Source organism: Eleutherodactylus coqui, chromosome 8, assembly GCF_035609145.1.
Source record: "Eleutherodactylus coqui strain aEleCoq1 chromosome 8, aEleCoq1.hap1, whole genome shotgun sequence".
Classification (NCBI taxonomy): domain Eukaryota; kingdom Metazoa; phylum Chordata; class Amphibia; order Anura; family Eleutherodactylidae; genus Eleutherodactylus; species Eleutherodactylus coqui.
The window spans coordinates 56,850,261-56,869,007 of record NC_089844.1 but is presented as its reverse complement, the minus strand read 5'-3'; the positions used below and the strand labels follow the sequence as shown (position 1 = coordinate 56,869,007).

The 18,747-nt window shown below is 42.2% G+C and overlaps 1 protein-coding gene across 1 annotated transcript in view; it reads right to left on the bottom strand.

The window, feature by feature from the left end:
- TSPEAR (thrombospondin type laminin G domain and EAR repeats) overlaps positions 1-18,747 on the bottom strand; it is a 133,451-nt gene that overhangs the window by 69,174 nt on the left and 45,530 nt on the right. Inside the window, exons 2-4 of the mRNA XM_066575665.1 lie at positions 6,367-6,584; positions 3,454-3,692; positions 39-129 (exon numbers count right to left, since the gene is read on the bottom strand). Coding sequence (XP_066431762.1) covers positions 39-129; positions 3,454-3,692; positions 6,367-6,584 — 548 coding nt within the window. The remainder of the gene's footprint in view (positions 1-38; positions 130-3,453; positions 3,693-6,366; positions 6,585-18,747) is intronic.

The following is an 18,747-nucleotide window of genomic DNA, read 5'->3' as shown; positions in this document are numbered from 1 at the left end:
ACAGAGCTCCTTAGTGAATTTAGTAGCTTAGCACTTACAGAAAAAAAACCTTTCCGTCGTCTTCTGCTTCCAACATATACCCGGGAGTTGATGGTGCTTAGGGATGCTGGAAATGGTTTGTCTAGAATACTAAACATAAAAAAAAAATAATTGCTTCATTATAATCACAGTAGTAAATACACAACTGTTTCAAGCCTTAGAAAGCCAAAAATAAGAAAAACCTAATATAGATTTATGTACAATACAAGTAATGCTGATGACAAAGTATCACGAGTTCATTGTTAAATTATATTGTCTGCTACACCAGAAGAAGTCATGTACATTAAAACAAGCATTGTCTAAGTACAGCTTATATCTTATTCTTGGCAGTCTTATTTCCCCAGAGAGCTTAAATTTTAATTTAGACACACACTGGCAAATGGCTGGAGTCATTAATGAGCGGAGAAACGCAATAGATTTATTTGAAACTAATTTTTATTGTTTCTGTGGGTAAAAAGTAGCTGCTGTTTCAATTCGCTGTAATTATTTTCCCACAATTAGGCACATAATTCATTTTAACTGCTAAATAAAGAAATGCGTCTGAAAATAAAAAATACCCGTCAAGTAAACTGAAAGAATAATGTGGACATCAAATACATAAAACTCACAAGTAAAACTCAAAAATCACACATAGTATAACATTTGACTATGACTTCATGAGATTTCTTGCATACTTTCTACGACTTCTATTACCATATTTATGTTGAAAATATGCATGACATATCATGAAGTCATAGACAAATATACAGAATTTACTATGTTAGTCCATCACGTTTTAAAGCCACTCAATATGAGGGCAGCATATGGTAGAGGAGGAGAATCTGAACGCGGAGATATAGTTTTCATGTGAAAACTACTGTTTAAATGCCATCAGGATTAATAGAAAAAGCCTATGAGTCCTCCTATTCCTATAAGCTTTTGCTATAAGTTATGGTAGCATTTTCTTCCGTTTCTTCGGTGTCTTGGGATTGGGTCCAGAGTGACATCACAACTTCAGCTCCAGATTATGTGGTGCACCGGCTGGTGTATGCATGTTTCGGTCAGACCTGGTTTTCAAGGGTTAAACAGTTCCCTGCTGCTGTTTAGTTGGAGGACTGATTTGTAGTTCGTAGTTAAGCCAACTAATCAGTAAGGGCTCCTGTTCACGGGCGATTGTGCACTGCATGATCCGCAGCGATAATCCGGCCGCAGGTAACGCATTGCACACTTTCCATAGCGCATCCCCTGTCTACGAGCGGAGAATTATAGCGATTCACTGCTCGTGGGACTCAAATCGCGGCATGCTGCGTTTCTCCGCAATTTGCCACGATTCTCCGCGGTGAGCCTATCTGTCAGATAGGCTCACCGGGGAGAGCTGTCAGTTCTCTCCCCTGCTCTTGGGCGGTGGAATATCGCCAGCGATATTCCCCAACGCCAGTGGACAGGGGGCATAACTTTATTAGAGTTGTTCAGCTGATGGCCTGGCTGGGTTGATTGACAACGCAGACAGCCAGGCTGCTACTTTCTCATGACATATAAACAGTCTCCTCCTCGCTGAGGGCGCTGATTATACTTCTTGTATTGTGGCTCTGTCAGGACTCTCAGCACACCTGTGTATTGTTTTGTACTTCGCATATCTGTTTTCTGTTAGTGTTCTATATCCAGTCCTTCTGTAATCTCCAGTTTGGTTCCTTAGTTCCTCTCTGACTTGAGACCTTGCCTCGTACAAACAATCGGGTTGTCTTTTTCGGAGCAGGTGCTCCACTTCAAGGCAGATCCAGTTGGGGAGGCTCCGAATGTTCTATTTAGATCTGCACCCTCGTTTTCTGTCTGGTTCTACATCTAGCTATAAACACCTGTGTCCCCCCGGCAACACATCTGTCCAGACTGCTGCGGTATCCTGCACACCCTAGTTTTGTCAGCAGTCTCAGATAGATGTGACAGTCATGTCTACAATATGGTGACTTGCAGACTGCGCCCTGCCATCAAGGCAAACATGAATCAGACAGATTACAATTCAGTTAGTCTTTCCAGCACTTTTCTCACTTTCAGCATAGAAATATCATGCTTGCTTAGTTAACAGCTATGGAGGAGAAGATAGTGGGAAGATTAGGCCAGATTTACTACTGAAGTTTCAGTAGCTTTCTGTCCCCAAATTTTGGCACTAGACAGTCTAAAGATATTCCAGATTTATCATTCACCGAAGTCACTGTGATAAACATGACATATTTAAAACCTGTCTAGTCTATTCTATTCGGTCTCCTTCACACAAACATATGGCCTCAGCGTATTGCGCTCGCATATTGTACGTGTGTAACATGTTGTACCAATCTACCATAGGCTCCCATGTTGCTTCTCACACATATTGCGCAAAATAAAGATTTCAGCATGTTCTATGTTAGCGCATAATCATGCATTAATCATTGGGCTTAAGTCATTATGAATGTAAGGGTCTGAATTTTGTACTTCTTTTATATACTGTAGCATTGATTTATTTGTTTTAATCCTTTGTAGGCGGCTTTGGTTATACAGTTTGGATTTGTACCTTTGGGGTCTGGAAAAAGTGTAAGACAAGCAAAATATAGGGGGTGGACAAAAATATGGAAACACCATACAAAATGCATGCCTTAAGTTACAAGGAATTATAAATCATATTTCAATAAGAGATGTAGAGACCAATTAAGTGGAGGTAATATGACACATATGCTGCTGGGCAGAAGTGAACATCTGCCGGAGCAAGAAGGTTCCATTGGTCAGGGGTTTGAGCCACTTAGCTGCTGCCTCCCAAAACCACCCAGAGCAGGGCAAGCAGTGAAGTAAATACAAATTTAGCAGGAAAGCTCTCAACCAAGCAGGAGTAAAAAGGGTAGCTCAGTGCTAATGACTAAAATCCCATGCATTTCGTATGGCGCTTCCATATTTTTGTCCACCCCTTGCATCTGTTGCTTACTTAAACCTTGTATTTTTCACCACACTATCTACTTTAACATAGACTAAAATACAGATTTTGAATTTGTGGACATTTAAAAATAAATTGTATTTTCGTTTATGAAAAACAGGGAGGGGCTCCGAACATTAGAATGCAGAGGTGCAGGTATGTATGTGTCACACCAAGAACTAGATAGATTTGCTCATAAAAAGAAAATCAAAATGAGTCACCAATAGAAAAGTGCTCGACAGGTCTTGGAGGTGCGCAGCATGTTGTGATTATATTAATGGTCTGCTTTTAATATTACCAGAGGAGAAAAAACAATGATGAACACTAATAGCTCATAACAATTCCCAAGCAAGCCTGGGATGAGCTTTGACAGTAAATAGAAATTTCAGGTGAAAAGCAAGGTCAATAACGAGAATTTAAGAAATGTTTTGCAAGAAACCTAAAAGTTATCAGTATTCATTTAGATGCACCAGACAATTACTTTATATCTGACTCACACTTCCAGAGGGATACTGCAGTCAATGGAGAGGGAAACAGAAAGGGCAGATACAGCTAGAACAAATGTGTGCCACTGATCGTCGGCTAGAGAGACGCCACGAAATGTAACTTTCATCTGCCATTCTTGGGAGTCTTCTACATTCCAGAATAAGAAGTGAAGTTTGCTTTCAGAGTATCTCAAGCCAAGAAGGACGTGTCCTTTTTTTTCGGTTATCACTGTGAACAGATATTCATTTTTCTAAAATGAAAAAAAGCACAAAAAAACTCATTGAATGTTACCTGGAGATAGAAAGATAGATCGATAGATAGATATGAGATAGATAGATAGATAGATAGATAGATAGATAGATAGATAGATAGATAGATATGAGATAGATAGATAGATAGATAGATAGATAGATAGATAGATATGAGATAGATAGATAGATATGAGATAGATAAATAGATATGAGATAGATAAATAGATAGATAGATATGAGATAGATAGATAGATAGATAGATAGATAGATAGATAGATAGATAGATAGGAGATAGAAAGATAGATCGATAGATAGATATGAGATAGATAGATAGATAGATAGATAGATAGATAGATATGAGATAGATAGATAGATAGATAGATAGATAGATAGATATGAGATAGATAGATAGATATGAGATAGATAAATAGATATGAGATAGATAAATAGATAGATAGATATGAGATAGATAGATATTAGATAGATAGGGGATAGATAGATAGATAGATAGATAGATAGATAGATAGATAGATAGATAGATAGATAGATAGATAGATAGATATGAGATAGATAGATAGATAGATAGATAGATAGATAGATAGATATGAGATAGATAAATAGATATGAGATAGATAGATAGATATGAGATAGATAGATAGGGGATAGATAGATAGATAGATAGATAGATAGATAGATAGATATGAGATAGATAGATAGATATGAGATAGATAGATAGATATGAGATAGATAGATAGATAGATAGATAGATAGATAGATAGATAGATAGATAGATAGATAGATAGATTCATAAATTGGGAATGAAGGGATGTGCACTACCATTCTATTCTCTAGGGCAACTCGAAGTACACCGTTCACGTGACCCAGTCTGGAGTCCCAGACCCCAGCGATCAAACTTTTATCACTTTCCAGTGAATAGATGGCTACAGAAAGCCAAGGGTATGAATATATTATATACATACATACATATACACATATACACTATATACAAGTCATGGCCAAAGGTTTTGAGGCTGACACAAATTTTGGTTTTCACAAAGGTATTTTTAATGCAAAGCCAACACTGCACATCCCCAAAAGAACCCCATACCCGCAGTGAAGATGGTGGAGGCAGCATTATACTTTGGAGCTGTTTTTCTACTGCTGGAACTGGGGCTTTAGCCAAGGTGGAGGGAATTACGAACAGTTCCAAAAATTGGTCCATTTTGGCATAAAACCTTTAGGCATCTGCTAAAAAGCTGAAGATGAAGAGGTATTTCACCTTTCAGCTTGATAATGACCGAAAGCATACTTCCAAATCAGTGAAAGAATAGCTTCACCAGAAGATCCAAGTTTTGAATGTCTCAGCCAGAGCCCAGACCTGAATCCCATTGATTATCTGTGGGTTGACTTAATGAGGGCGCTACACATGAGATGTACTTGCAAGCTGACAGTTTTAAATACTTTTGCAAGGAAAAGTGGGCAAAGATTGCCAAATCAAGATATTCCATGTTGATAGACACCTACCCCAAAAGACTGAATGTTGCCATAAAATGAAAGGGTAAATCAACAAAGTATTACATTTTAGGGTGTGTATATTTATGCAGCCGCGTTACTTTATTTTTTTACACTAAATGATTTCAGTTTGTTATTCAATGGAATTATAGAGATAACGGATCACATTGAAGGTGGAGATAAACCTGAAATGATTCCTCTTTGGTGGATTTTTTAACATGACAAAAACATGGCAAATGAACATGAGTGTAGACTTTTATATCCACTACATATATATGTTCTCTGACCCCTCCAAGAGTACATTATGTAATTAATCAGAGCTGAATTATAGACAAAATATGAAACAATGGAATCACTTTAAAGGATATTAGCTAATTGAACTGACCTTTCATTTAACAGCTGCTTGAAATAAACCAGTTGGAGAGAGAGAGAACAATTTCTGACAACGCTGAAAAGCTCTCTCTATCCACAGTCCACAAATATCATATTTAGAGCAATTTGGGCTTCTGGTATGGTTTAGCTGTCGAGAGGTACTTTGGCTATTCTTCGGCCTGCGTGAGATTTCTGATATGGAGGGTAGTTATAAACAAATTTCTATAGAGCCACTATTTATTGGTCAGAAGAAGAAATACATCAGTGATGACCAATGTGCTGTCTCATCCAGGACTATTCCCCGGATTATATGGGCTCTTGGGTGATGACGTCACAGTGGGCTCCCCTATGGTGATCCCCCCCCCCCCCCACAAAGTATTTGTGCTCTCTTTGTGGCCCCCTCTACAATGTAACTGTGCTCATTGTGCACTCTGTGCTCCACCCCATAAAGTAACTTTGACCCCACCCATCTACAAAATTAATATGGCCCCTCTGTGCCCCCCACTCCCAATAAAATAGCTGAGTCCCCTCTATGGTCTACCGCAGCCTAATTGGGACCCTTTGGTGACTTCACAGCCACTGTTTTTCAGAACGGCATCTGGAGCCATGAACAACCTCATTTGTCCATTTTATGACCGATTGGTACCAATAGGTGAACATGTTAAATGTAACCTGACATTATTACATTTCAGATGTGTTTTACCATGTTAGAAACAAAGTAATCATAATTGCTTTATTAGAATGAGAATGGAAGAACATGGGTAAGAGTTTCTGTAGTCAATTAATTACCTTGGATGGAAGGCTGGGGATCTTTATAGTGATAACAAGGGAAAACTCCTCTGGAAAGAGATGGCAGTTTTTGAATAGACGTGATGATGGAAAACTAAGCACATGTGGTGATGCAGAAAGACGAAACCCACGAGCGCCCTGAGACTGTATCATCTGCAACCCCGCTAAGGACTTGCTTGGGGAGATCACTTCTGACAACATGTCCAGTGGTCGAAGGTCTAGGGAGAAATTAATACAATAAAATTGAAATGCTTATTATTCTTTCAAGAGTAATCCTGCTGCTATAAAGACATCTAATAATCATAATATTTCTATATATTACATGAGGAAACACATATTCCAAGCTAAATTTTTTCATGCTTGATATGATTCTCTAGACCTACAAAAAAATTCAATGACAACAAGTAAAGGCTTGCCATATGAGTATAGCACTTAGAAGGTGTGAGGAGACTTATAAGTCCATGGAAATATGCAAATAGGGAAGATGGAACAATACTTCTGAAGTGCTGTAGTAGTGACCCAGAATGTATATTCATGGCCCCTCCATAAATGTCATACATGTCATGTCTTTTGCAGATGCGCTGTGCAAAGTTGTCTAGACATCTTGTTATGTGTATTGCACAGCTGCAGCACATGAGAGGTTACCATTTGCATGAGACTGGGAGATGACTGCAAATGTATCAATTTATGTCCTGTCATGTAGTATGTGAGAGATGATAAGTATGAGTGTCACAGAGCGGGAAGGGGGAGTCCACCGTCTTCTGGGTTCCTGAGTCTTCAGAGTGCCAGCCACAGGGGGGTACCTTCAACCCTCATGTGGTGAAGAGTGGAAGAAAAAGAGAGGTTCCCTGAGTACCCCAATGCCAGGAGCCAACAGTGAGGACAAGTAAGAGAGAGATTGAGAGTGAGCGAGAAAAGATGGCCAAAACTACCGTGCAGAGGTACAGTGTCTGTGGAATGACCCTACCCCTATCCTCCTCTGGAGAGTTCCCCTTCCAGGAGCGGTTCCTGTCAGATAACTGCGACTGCAGGACCGGTGTCATCCTGTGTTTCCTCCCTGATCTCTAATCTTCTGTTTACCTGCACCAGTGTATTCTTCATTGCATCCTGGTAAGGTTATCAAGTGAAGTTTTTCCAGGCCCTGACCGTTCCCAGGGACTTGAGATACGTTACACAGTCTGCGGCTCCTTTATTTACCACTGAGGGTCATTCCGGTAGGTAACGGCACAGTGGCATCACCCGTGACAACTTTATCTCCTGTTCTTATGTTTATTGGCCATCCCTCTCCTAGGAGTGTCTGGAAGAGGACCAGCACTGCTCTGGCCGAGGCTACATGTGTCCCTCCGGGAGGGAGCCTAGTAAGTGCCACTGTGACAAGTGTCCACTCTAACCTCCCAGCTCCTCAACGTGTGCCTTGTGTCTGGGGTCACCCTACAGGATGCTGCAGTGCCACCTATTGTAAGGCAGAATTTCTGCAAGTCAATGTCAGGCTCTTTAGGCAAGCCTTATAACAATGAATGGGAATTGTAAGCCAGGCCAGAATACCATACACAGACAGTCGCTTCAGGGCTTTTGCCCCTCATCAGTGTGCAGTAGGTTTCTGGCTTGGCTAGTGAGAGGCCTATAGATGTGAGTCAGGAAGGGTATCATTTTTCCTTAAGGACAGCACCTAGAAGGTGTCTGAGGAGACACCTAGGAAGTGAGTGTGGAAACTTTTAAGGCCATCCATGCTCCTCTGGGAAATATGCAAATTGGTAAAATAGCTTGTCGAAAAGGTCTGACATTGACTTGCAGGAATGCTGCCTTCCAATAGGTGGCGCTACAGAGGTATTGTTTCATGTGCTTCCCTATGATCACTCATGAAGCACACATTTTTACTCCAATAATGGATTAAATAAATTTGACTACATTTAGCGAGGCATGAATTTCTGTGCATTTTTAATTTTTTTTGGTAAGATTGAAAAGCGTCGCCTACTATGCTTTTCTGTCCCACAAAAAAGTATGGAAACGTATACTTTTTATTAACATTGCAGTCAGTGGAAAACGTATGGAAATATATTGCTGTAGATTTCCATAAGCTTATTAATGTATATATTTTTTGCAATCAGATGCCTTAAAGGAATAAAAGCGTTGAACTACAAAACTTTATTTAAAAAAATAAAAATTAAAAATTTACAGTGATAAACACGTTTTTCATATCAAAAACAAATCAAAACAGATGAAATGTATAATGCAAGAGTATGCTTAACACGCATGCGGTTTTGCATGCTTTTTTATGTACATTTCTTGTATACGTGGAAGTTTCAGTGTGGATGGACCCTCATTAACAATGCACTATAAAATATGTTTTCTCTGAAACTGCACCACATTTTTCCATAGGTTTTGCCTTGTTTGGATTTCAGGCTCATTCTCTTTAATGGGGCTGAGCTGCAATGCCACACACAGCCAATGGACAATTCAATTTTTTTCTGATCTCTGACAACCCATTTAAGGCCTATCCTACAAAAAAGGGGAATTTATTAAACGGTCACTAAACTTTTCAAACAACCAGAGCATATATGATAGCCAGTGTGATAATTCGCAAAAGGGTTAATTACCTAAAATCACTTTTTTGTAACGAAATATCAATCTAAACTACTGGATACTAGGGGTTGCTCTCCCTCCTAACTTGTCCACTACCTGTTTTCAAGTGATGTTGTTTCTGTTACTGGAAACATCCCAACAGCAGAACAGGAATTGTAGGGGAGGGAGGGGGTCACCAGATCTCTGAAATCTATGACAGCAGAAGGGAGGGGGAAGGAGGATGGACAGAAGCAGAGACTCACAGACATGATGTTTCAGCTGAGTTATTTACAGATATTTAATCGCATCACAACAGCTCAGCCATGCTGAATACTGTCCTACATGATGAACTCCGATCACCTAACATCAGCAGTGTATGGAGCGGGCTTGGCTTCTAAGCCACACCATATTAACCCTGCGTTCTGAGGATTTACATATACGTCCTGGGGTGTGATGGGGTTAGAGGAAACCGGCCATGTACTTTACTCTGCCCTCACCGTGGGCAGCATAAAGTAGTGACTGATATGCTGATTTCATTGGTCAGCACTTCATGAATAAGCTCCCATCACTCATCTTTTACTGTGAGCTGCAGTAACAGTTTGTAAGTTCTTAAAAATCACTGCACATCACCCCATAAGTGACAGGCCGCTGAGGGCAGCATAAAGGACATTACAGCTTCCCTTTAATGAGCAACAATGATTATGCAGAACTGCTAGAACATGAAGAAGCCTTCCAACATATGTATATGCACTGACATATATTTCGAGACATTACACCATGGTATTCTAGCCGTAACATACTGCAGATAAAAGTGAATCACAGCACTTATTATGTTAGCTGTCCATCATCAGTGACAAATGAAAGGCATCTTCAGCTGATCAAATAAACCACATTCAGGCAGAGATCTAACAGCTGCGAACGAGCCAAACAAAAACAAGTGGTTCTGCTGGAGGCAGCGGTTCCCCAGCCATAGCCAGCTGCACAGAGACCAAGCATCAGACACAGACTCTCTGTACACCTGACTGAAATCACCTTATCAGCTCTATGCAGCGTCGTGCTGTTGAGTCAAACAATGCAACATACTGCCTTTGATCCACATTAATATTTGGAAGCCAGGCATAGCGGTGATTTATCCTACATGCAAAACACAACTCAGATGAATTACAATGTAAAACTATATGGCAAGCTTTATGCCAGTGTGTATGCAACGGCTGCAATTGCTTGTGAATACGAAGGTTTTAGTATGGATCTAACAGTAATATAGATCTATATTTTAATCTCATTAAAGGACAATAAAAGAGACATTTCAGTAATAAGTTATAGTTGAGGACCATGTAATACTCAGACAAAAAAGTTGAAAAAATATATATTAAGTTGCAGTAGATAGAAATATAATAATATTCTTTATTTGTATAGCGGCAACTTATTCCGCAGCGCTTTCAGGCATGGATAAATGCAAAACAATACAACAATTACAATATGAGGTACCGTACATTGGGTTTGACACAAATGGGTTAGGGGTGATAAAGGAGGTGCAAAGGGTGGGGGGGAGGATCAAGGCATGGGGAACACAGGCAATAGGGAATTTCATGTACAGATCAATTATTAGAAGACAAACAGGGTGGGGCGCCATAGGGAGGGGCAGGGGACTAGGTCAGGAGATTTGGTATGCTTCCCTGAAGAGGTGCGTTTTTAAGGCACGTCTGAAATTTCGTGCATCAGGGATTGTCCGGATGCCTTGGGGTAGAGCGTTCCAGAGGATGGGTGCTGCTCTGGTGAAATCCTGTAGGAGAGCATGTGAGGTTCGTATTACTGGGGTGTTTAGTCTGAGTGTGTTAGCCGATCGGAGTGAGCGGGCTGGGTGGTGTACTGACAGGAGGGAGGCGATGTATGCTGGCGCAGCGCCATGCAGAGCTTTTTGGGTGAGGTAGAGGAGTTTAAATTTAGTTCTGCAGTGGATGGGCAGCCAATGCAGCGACTGGCATAATGCAGAGGCGTCTGAGTAACGACTGGATAGAAAAATGAGCCTAGCTGCCGCATTTAGTATGGATTGGAGTGGAGCGAGTCTAATGCGGGGGAGGCCGATGAGTAGCGAGTTGCAGTAGTCAAGCCGGGAGTGGATGAGGGTGGCCATGAGTGTCTTTAGCGTGTCCGTGGTTAGGAACAGACGTATTTTAGCAATATTTCGGAAGTGCATGTGGCATGTTTGGGCCAGAGATTGGATATGGGGGTAAAGGAGAGGTCAGAGTCCAGTGTGACCCCCAAGACATCGGGCATGCCATCTGGGGGTTATGATGGTGCCAGACACTGGAATGGAGATGTTGAGGGGTGGTCGGTTGGAAGGTGGAAAGACAAGGAGGTCAGTTTTAGAGAGGTTTAGTTTGAGAAAAAGGGAGGACATAGTGTTAGAGACAGCGGACAGACAGTCGGTGATATTTTGGAGGAATGGTCCAGAGATCTCACGAGAGGAGGTGTATAGTTGGGTGTCGTCAGCGTAGAGATGGTATTGGAGGCCAAATTTGTGGATGGTTTGTCCAATTGGGGCAGTATAGATAAAGAAGAGAAGGGGACCAAGGACCGAGCCCTGGGGTACCCCAACAGCGAGAGGAAGTGGAGCGGAGATAGAACCAGCAAAGGAGACGCTGAAAGAGCGGTCAGAGAGGTAGGAAGAGAACCAGGAGAGGGCAGTGTCCTTTAGACCAATAGAGCGGAGCATAGCGAGAAGGAGGTTGATTTTTGTGTGACAAACTGTTGTTTTTATTGGTACAATGGGTACCATTTTAGGAGTACATACTCATGACTTTTTGATCATTTTTATTGCATTTCTTTGGAGGTCAAATGAACCAAATAAGCATTTTGCCTCAGTTTTTTTTTTTTTTTGTTTGCCAAGCAAAAATAGTCATTCAGTTTATTGTACAGTTCGTCACGAATACAATGATACCAAATATATGGGGTTCTTAACATTTTTAATTTTTTATACAAATAGGGGAAAATGCGCAGAAAAGAGTTTTGTTATTTTATTAGGGCTTTTTACACAATTTTTTTTACATTTTTTATGTCCCTGTAGGGCCCTTGAACCACAACAGCTATGATAATGCATTGCAGGACTCTTGTACTGCAATGCCTTATCATTTACAATAGCAATCATAGGCAATGGCAAGTTTACATCCCATTGTATTAAGTACCCTGCAGCCAGGACGTCACACGGCCAAGAAAATCACTCAAGATTTGTGTGTTGCGAGATGCACAAATCTCTCATGAATATGAACCCCATTCTTTGGGCACATCTTGTCTTTGGGTGTGCCCCCACATCGCCCATTGTTTTCAATGGGGCCAGTGGCAGCATCGCATCACTGATAACAATGGGAGAAACTCCATGATCCTCCACCCGGGCTGTCAACCACGCCGAAGAATCGTTACTTGAGTGATAAAAGGCAGTTTTGATATAAAACCACCTTGCATCCACGTGGAAATCACATGTTGGTGGACGCGTTATCAGGCCAAGATTCACAAGATCTAAAAACCTAATTTTTAAAGAAGCATCATCCTTATGAATCCTTAGCATCAATAAAAGGTCAGTTTATTTCCATTAAAAGATGTATTTTATGTATTTTCTAGCCCTATAATGCAGTGGTATCTATATGTTTCCATCTGAGAGAGTTCTAGTTTTTTTTTAGGTGTGTTAGTGTTATAGGAATAGTGTTGAGCGGACTGAAAGAGTAGAACCCTGGTGTTTGTGCCAAACCAAACTTCTTTCAATGTTCGACCTCGAAACAGGGTTATACTGATTCGGTTCGCTCAACACTATATAAAATTATAAATATTAATAATTTAATTTACTTAACCCCTTAATGACACGGCCTTTTCAATTTTTAGTCTCTCCTTCCCAATTTATTTTCTCAGTCTAATTTATTCATTTCATTAGTCTAGCTGTCTGAGCGCTTGTCTTTTGGGCTGAGTTGTATTTTTCGGTGATATTATTTAATGTACTGAACAGTGGAGCAAAATGGAATTTTACCATCTTTGGGGGTCTATACAGCGGCAAAAATGACATGCCAATATTATTCAGTGGGTCAGTGGGATTACTACAATACCAAATTTATTTAGTTTTTTTTGTTATACTACTTAAAAAAAACTAATTTTCTGTCGACATCTTCTGACCACCATAACTTTTTTGTTTCCGTCGATGTGGTTGTCTGAAAGCTTCTTTTTCGTAGGATGTCCTGTGGTTTCTATTGGTACAATTATGACTTTTTGACTGCTTTTAATTACATTTTTTTCTTGAAGAAGGGGTGAGCAAAAAAGCGCAAAAAATATGTATTTTACATATTTTCTAGCCTTGTGATACTGTGGTATCTATATGTTTCCTTCTTTCGTAAAAGTGGCCTAAGACTCAGGTCAAAGTGCTCCTGGCTAGTTTCACATGAGCGTATTGTTACAAGTCAGTAATATGGATCCGTAATACAGATGGGTTACAGACGACTAATGACTGTATGTCATTAGTATTTCATCACTGATTGATCTGTTGCTGCCTCTGTATTTGGTGTCATTGGTTTTATTCGCTACTGAATAAATACAGATCCGAGATTGCGCAATAGAAAAAAATACTGATGAACGCAACTGCACAGGCAAAAATGGACAAATGTAGAGCATGCTGCATCTTTAAAACATGGCTATGAAAAATACAGCTATGTAAATACACAAACAGATTTGCATCAACTCCGTATTACGGATGGCAAAATGTGGACCAAAACAGATTAAAAATATGCTTGTCTGAAAGAGGCTTGCGTGTCTTTCATGGAACCAGTATGCTACATCCTACAGTCACTCTATCTAGCAGCTGTTTCCATCAAAGTAAATGCCTGAGTTAACTTCAGGTGACATTTGAGGTGAGAGTAAGACAGGTAAGCCATTAAAAACACATACAGGAAAGTATTGTTCTTTCTGGAAAAATCAATATCATACTAGTTTTCAGAGTTCTAAACTAAAAGTTGTCTCATGCCAAATATTTGTAGTATTATTTTGTACTATTAAAAAAAGACAGTGGGTTAGAGATGAGCGAGCGTACTCGCTAAGGCAAACTACTCGAGCGAGTAGTGCCTTATTTGAGTACCTGCCCGCTCGTCTCTAAAGATTTGGCTGCCGACGTGGGTGAGAGTTGAGTTGTTGCGGCGGAGAGCAGGGGGGAGCGGGGGGGGGGAGAGATCTCTCCCCTCCGTTCCTCCCCGCTCTCCCCCGCCGCTTCCCGCCCCCCGCCGGCAGCCAAATCTTTAGAGACGAGTGGGCAGGTACTCGAATAAGGCACTACTCGCTCGAGTAGTTTGCCTTATCGAGTATGCTCGCTCATCTCTACAGTGGGTCCGTTTGTAAAAGTCACAATAAAACATGAGCAATATCTGATTTTCTGCAAATGACATGTTTAACTGCACCAGCCTCGGATGATCTGATATTTAATGTACTGATCAGTATTTAGGGTAGGTTTAACTCATAAGGTGTCTATACTGTATATTCCTAGGGATGCCATAAACAAGGGTTCTACATCTGTGTTTGTGAAGGAAGAAATGCTGCATTGCCATTTTCACAAAAGCCCACTGCAAGAGTATTCCAATTACCTCAACAGCAAATGTCTTCGCAATAGATAATATGAAGTCTTAAAGACCTGGGAGGATAGTTATATTTATAAGACTACTGATATACCAAAAAATATTAATTGCTCTATTTAAAATTGCTTTGTTCTCATTTGCTTGCTATGTGATCGTAGTTATATATATTAACCCCTTAATAACCATAGGCGTATCAGCAGCCATTGAAGGGCCTTATTCTATAACACCATGTTTTTACAGCATTAGGGCTCCTTCAAACACAGATAATAGAACTGTTATGGTATCCTACCCGATGATACGCCAGCCTGGGTTGCCGAACGCACATGGGCTATACCCAGATCTCCCACTGACTTCCTGCAACAATACTGCTCCTGTCCCCACCTCAGATGCATCTACCTCAATAAAAAAGGGTAGACGCGCATCCGGCTATATTAACACCGGGGCAGTCGTAAATGCCCTTTTTAGATGACTAAAGGCCTCTAGGGCTGCAGGCGACCATTTTACCAAGTCGGCCCCCTTCTTAGTCAGATCGGTCAAGGGTTGAGCAATAACCGAGTAATCTTAATGAATTTGCGGTAAAAATTTGCAAAACCCAAGAACCGCTGGAGAGCCTTAAGGTTGTCTGGTCTGACCCATTGGGAGATTGCTGCTACTTTGTCAGACTCCATCTGAATCTCCGTGGGTGAAATCACATAACCAAGGAAAGATACTTGTTTAGAACCAAATGTACATTTCTCCAACTTGACAAAAAGTTGATACTCGCGCAAACGGGTCAGAACCAACCTCAGGTGCTGCACATGTGAATCCCAGTCAGGAGAATACACCAGGATGTCATCAAGATATATGACCAGAAATACCCCCAGGAAGTCGTGAAAAACCACAGCGGGGTCGTTACAGTGTCCGAAGGGCATGACCAGACATTCAAAATGTCCTTACAGGGTGTTGAACACCGTCTTCCATTCATCTCCCTTTCGAATGCGAATTAATTTGTAAGCCCCCCTTAAGTCCAGTTTGGAGAACTAGTGGGCCCCTACCACCTGATTCAACAAGTCAGGAATTAGTGGCAAGGAGCACTGGTTCTTCACTGTGATTTTTTTCAAGGCCCGATAATCCACACAAGGCCTCAATGTCCCATCCTTCTTCTCAACAAAGAAGAGACCTGCCCCGGCAGGGGACCTGGATGGCCGGATATGTCGTTTGACCAGAGACTCCGAGATATAGGACTTAAGGGCTTCGTGCTCACACCCTGACAAATTGAAAATGGCTCCCTTAGGGATGGGACTGTTGGGAATCAGATCAATACCACAGTCCCACTCCCTATGGGGAGGCAAGGCCTCAGACAGTTCTTTGGAGAATACGTCCTGAAAATCCGACAAATATTCTGGAATAAGCACAGTATCTGTGGAGCACATGGCTATAGTAGTTAGGTGATTATGACAGAATGACCCCCAATGAGTCAATTCCCGGGTGGACCAATCAAATTGGGGATTGTGCAGTGCCAACCAGGGCATACCAAGCACTACATCAACAGACATCTTTTCCATAACTAGGAAAGACAGATTCTCAGAATGGAGAACACCCACAGTGTACTGCAGAATGGGAGTCCTCTATTTAACAACACCTGCGGAGAGAGGGGTTGAATCAATACCAATGAAGCGCATATGGGGCTTCAGCATGGAAAATTCGGTTATTAGAGGTCTGACAAAATTTAAATTAATCAGATTGACTGCAGCACCCGAATCAATATAGGCTTGACTGGACCGAATAAAATTCTGGAAGCCAATCTGACAATGCACCAACAACCTAGGGAGTACCTGTGACCCTAGGCAACCCTTCGGAGAATCGCCTAGGATCGGTAGTTCTTCCGCCGCTTCAGACTGATGTTGCCGTTGCTTCTGTGGACAGGTTGCAACTCGATGTCCGTCTTCCCCACAGTAGAGGCAAAGATGGTGAGTCATCCCGAACCGTCGCCGTTCCCTGGAACTAGCAGGTCCACTTCCATAGGCTCGGCCCCTGGAGCTGGCATGGGGGAAATGGGAACAGATCTATAGGACTCCCTAGTTTACAGGCCTGATGTTCCTTTTCTCTAGATCTCAGTCTCCTGTCAGCCTTTACTGCCAATGCCATCGCCTCATTAAGTGTTATGGGAGCGGGATGGGAAATAATTAGATCCTTGACAGCATCAGAAATTCCAACAAAAACACATCTTTGAGGGCACCATCATTCCAGGAGGTTTCACCAGCATACTGTCTAAACGCAGAGCAGTAGTCTTCAGCACACTGCTGCCCCTGATGCAAAGCCATGAGGTGAGATACAGCTAACCCTGCCCGGTCCGGCTCATCAAAAATACCTCTTAGTTCCTGAAAAAATGCATCAACAGACTGGAGGCAAGCAGAACTCTCAGGTAAGGAGTAGGTCCATGTCTGGAAGGGACCCCGCAACAAGGACAGAATCAATCCCACCTTCTGGGACTCAGAGCCGGAGGATCCGGGCCGCATCCGGAGATATAGTCTACATGCCTGCTGAAAAACAAAAAACCTGCTTCTCTCCCCAGAAAACACCTCAGGGAGAGGAAATTTGGGTTCAGGAATAGATGCGGCGGAAGGAACCTGCGCCAACATCCGCTGCTCCTGGGCCACCACACGACTGGACAGGTCTTGGATCACGTCCACTAGCTCCTGCAACTGATTAGCAAGGACGCTCATAGTCTCCATTGGAGACCAAACAAAAACCCGTAGGGAAATTTTAAGGGCCAGTTATTATGTTACGGTATCCTACCCGATGATACGCCAGCCTGGGTTGCCCTAGAACTTACCAGCAACCCCTGTCCCTGCCTACTTGCCTCCACTCCTGGCTAATCCCAGGCAGGCAACTGGGCGGCGGTCCCTACACTCGCTAGGGACCGAGGAGGGACGCTGGCGTACCAAGATGGAACAGGGTAGGATACCGACAGGAAGGTCAGGTGAAGAAAACCAACAGGAAATACAGGCAGACCGAGGTAGATGGATAACCTGGCAGATATAGCAGAAGCTAAAAGCAGGAGACTGTCAGAGGCAGGACGCTAGCACACTGGAACAGAAACCAATAACTGGCAGTGAATGGACCTCACTGCCAGCCTTATAAACAGAAGCCTCCGCCCAGGGGCGGAGAGGGGGAGGTGATGCCTCCTAGCAGAATCTCATAACAGGAACTCATGCATAGAGCTGCACTCACAGACGCCCGCACACACGCCGCCGGCAGGACCCACGAGCGCATGCACCACGCCGACCAACCACCCGCGGCCTCGGCAGCCGCCGCATGGTAACAAGAACCCATTGATTTCAATCGGTTCGTTCTCATAAGTATACTTTGCGTGCACAGATTTTGCTTGCACTAAACAAATAGCACCTGCTCTTATCCCCTGCGTTTTGTGCAGCAAAGCTACCATAGAAGTCTATTACAGGGGTGAATTTTAACAAGATTAAGGGTGTGCCAATGTGAAAAATACAGGAAAAGTAGATATCTGGACCTTATTAGGCTTTTAATAGCCAATCGATTCCACAGAAAGAGAGTATCTGGCCTTAACACCAGATTACTAAATTCAAGCTCCTCACCCACAAAGCTGTCCACAGTGCCGCACCACCGTACATCGCCTTCCTCCTGTTTGTGCACCACCCAGTCTGCACACTCCGATCAGCTAACACATTCAGACTAAACACCCCTCTGATTCGTTCCCCACATGCTCGCCTTCAGGACCTGTCCAGAGCCTCACCTGTCCTCTGGAACGTGCTATCCCAAAATATCCGGACAATTCCCGACGCACGGAACTTTAGATGTATCTTAAAAACACACCACTTCGGGAAGGCATACCAAATCTCCTGATCCAATCCCCATTCCTCACAACAAAATGCCCTCTGCCCCTCCCTATGGCTTACCACGCTTTCCATTTTGCCTACTATATACATCTTCTGCCCCACTACCTCCTTATCTCCCATCCCACTTCTGTTTCCTAATAAATAAACACCACATGTAATTTTTGCACTGTTTGTGTTACCCTGTGCCTCATCTCCTGCCCCTGTACCTTCTGTATTCCACCCCGCCCATCCAGTCTCTTTCCAAATAATTGTATACCACATATAATTGTCATTCTGTTTTGTGTTCCCCCATGCCTTGAAAGCGCTGCGGAATATGTTGGCGCTATACAAATGAAGATTCTAATTATTATTACTGTGGATAT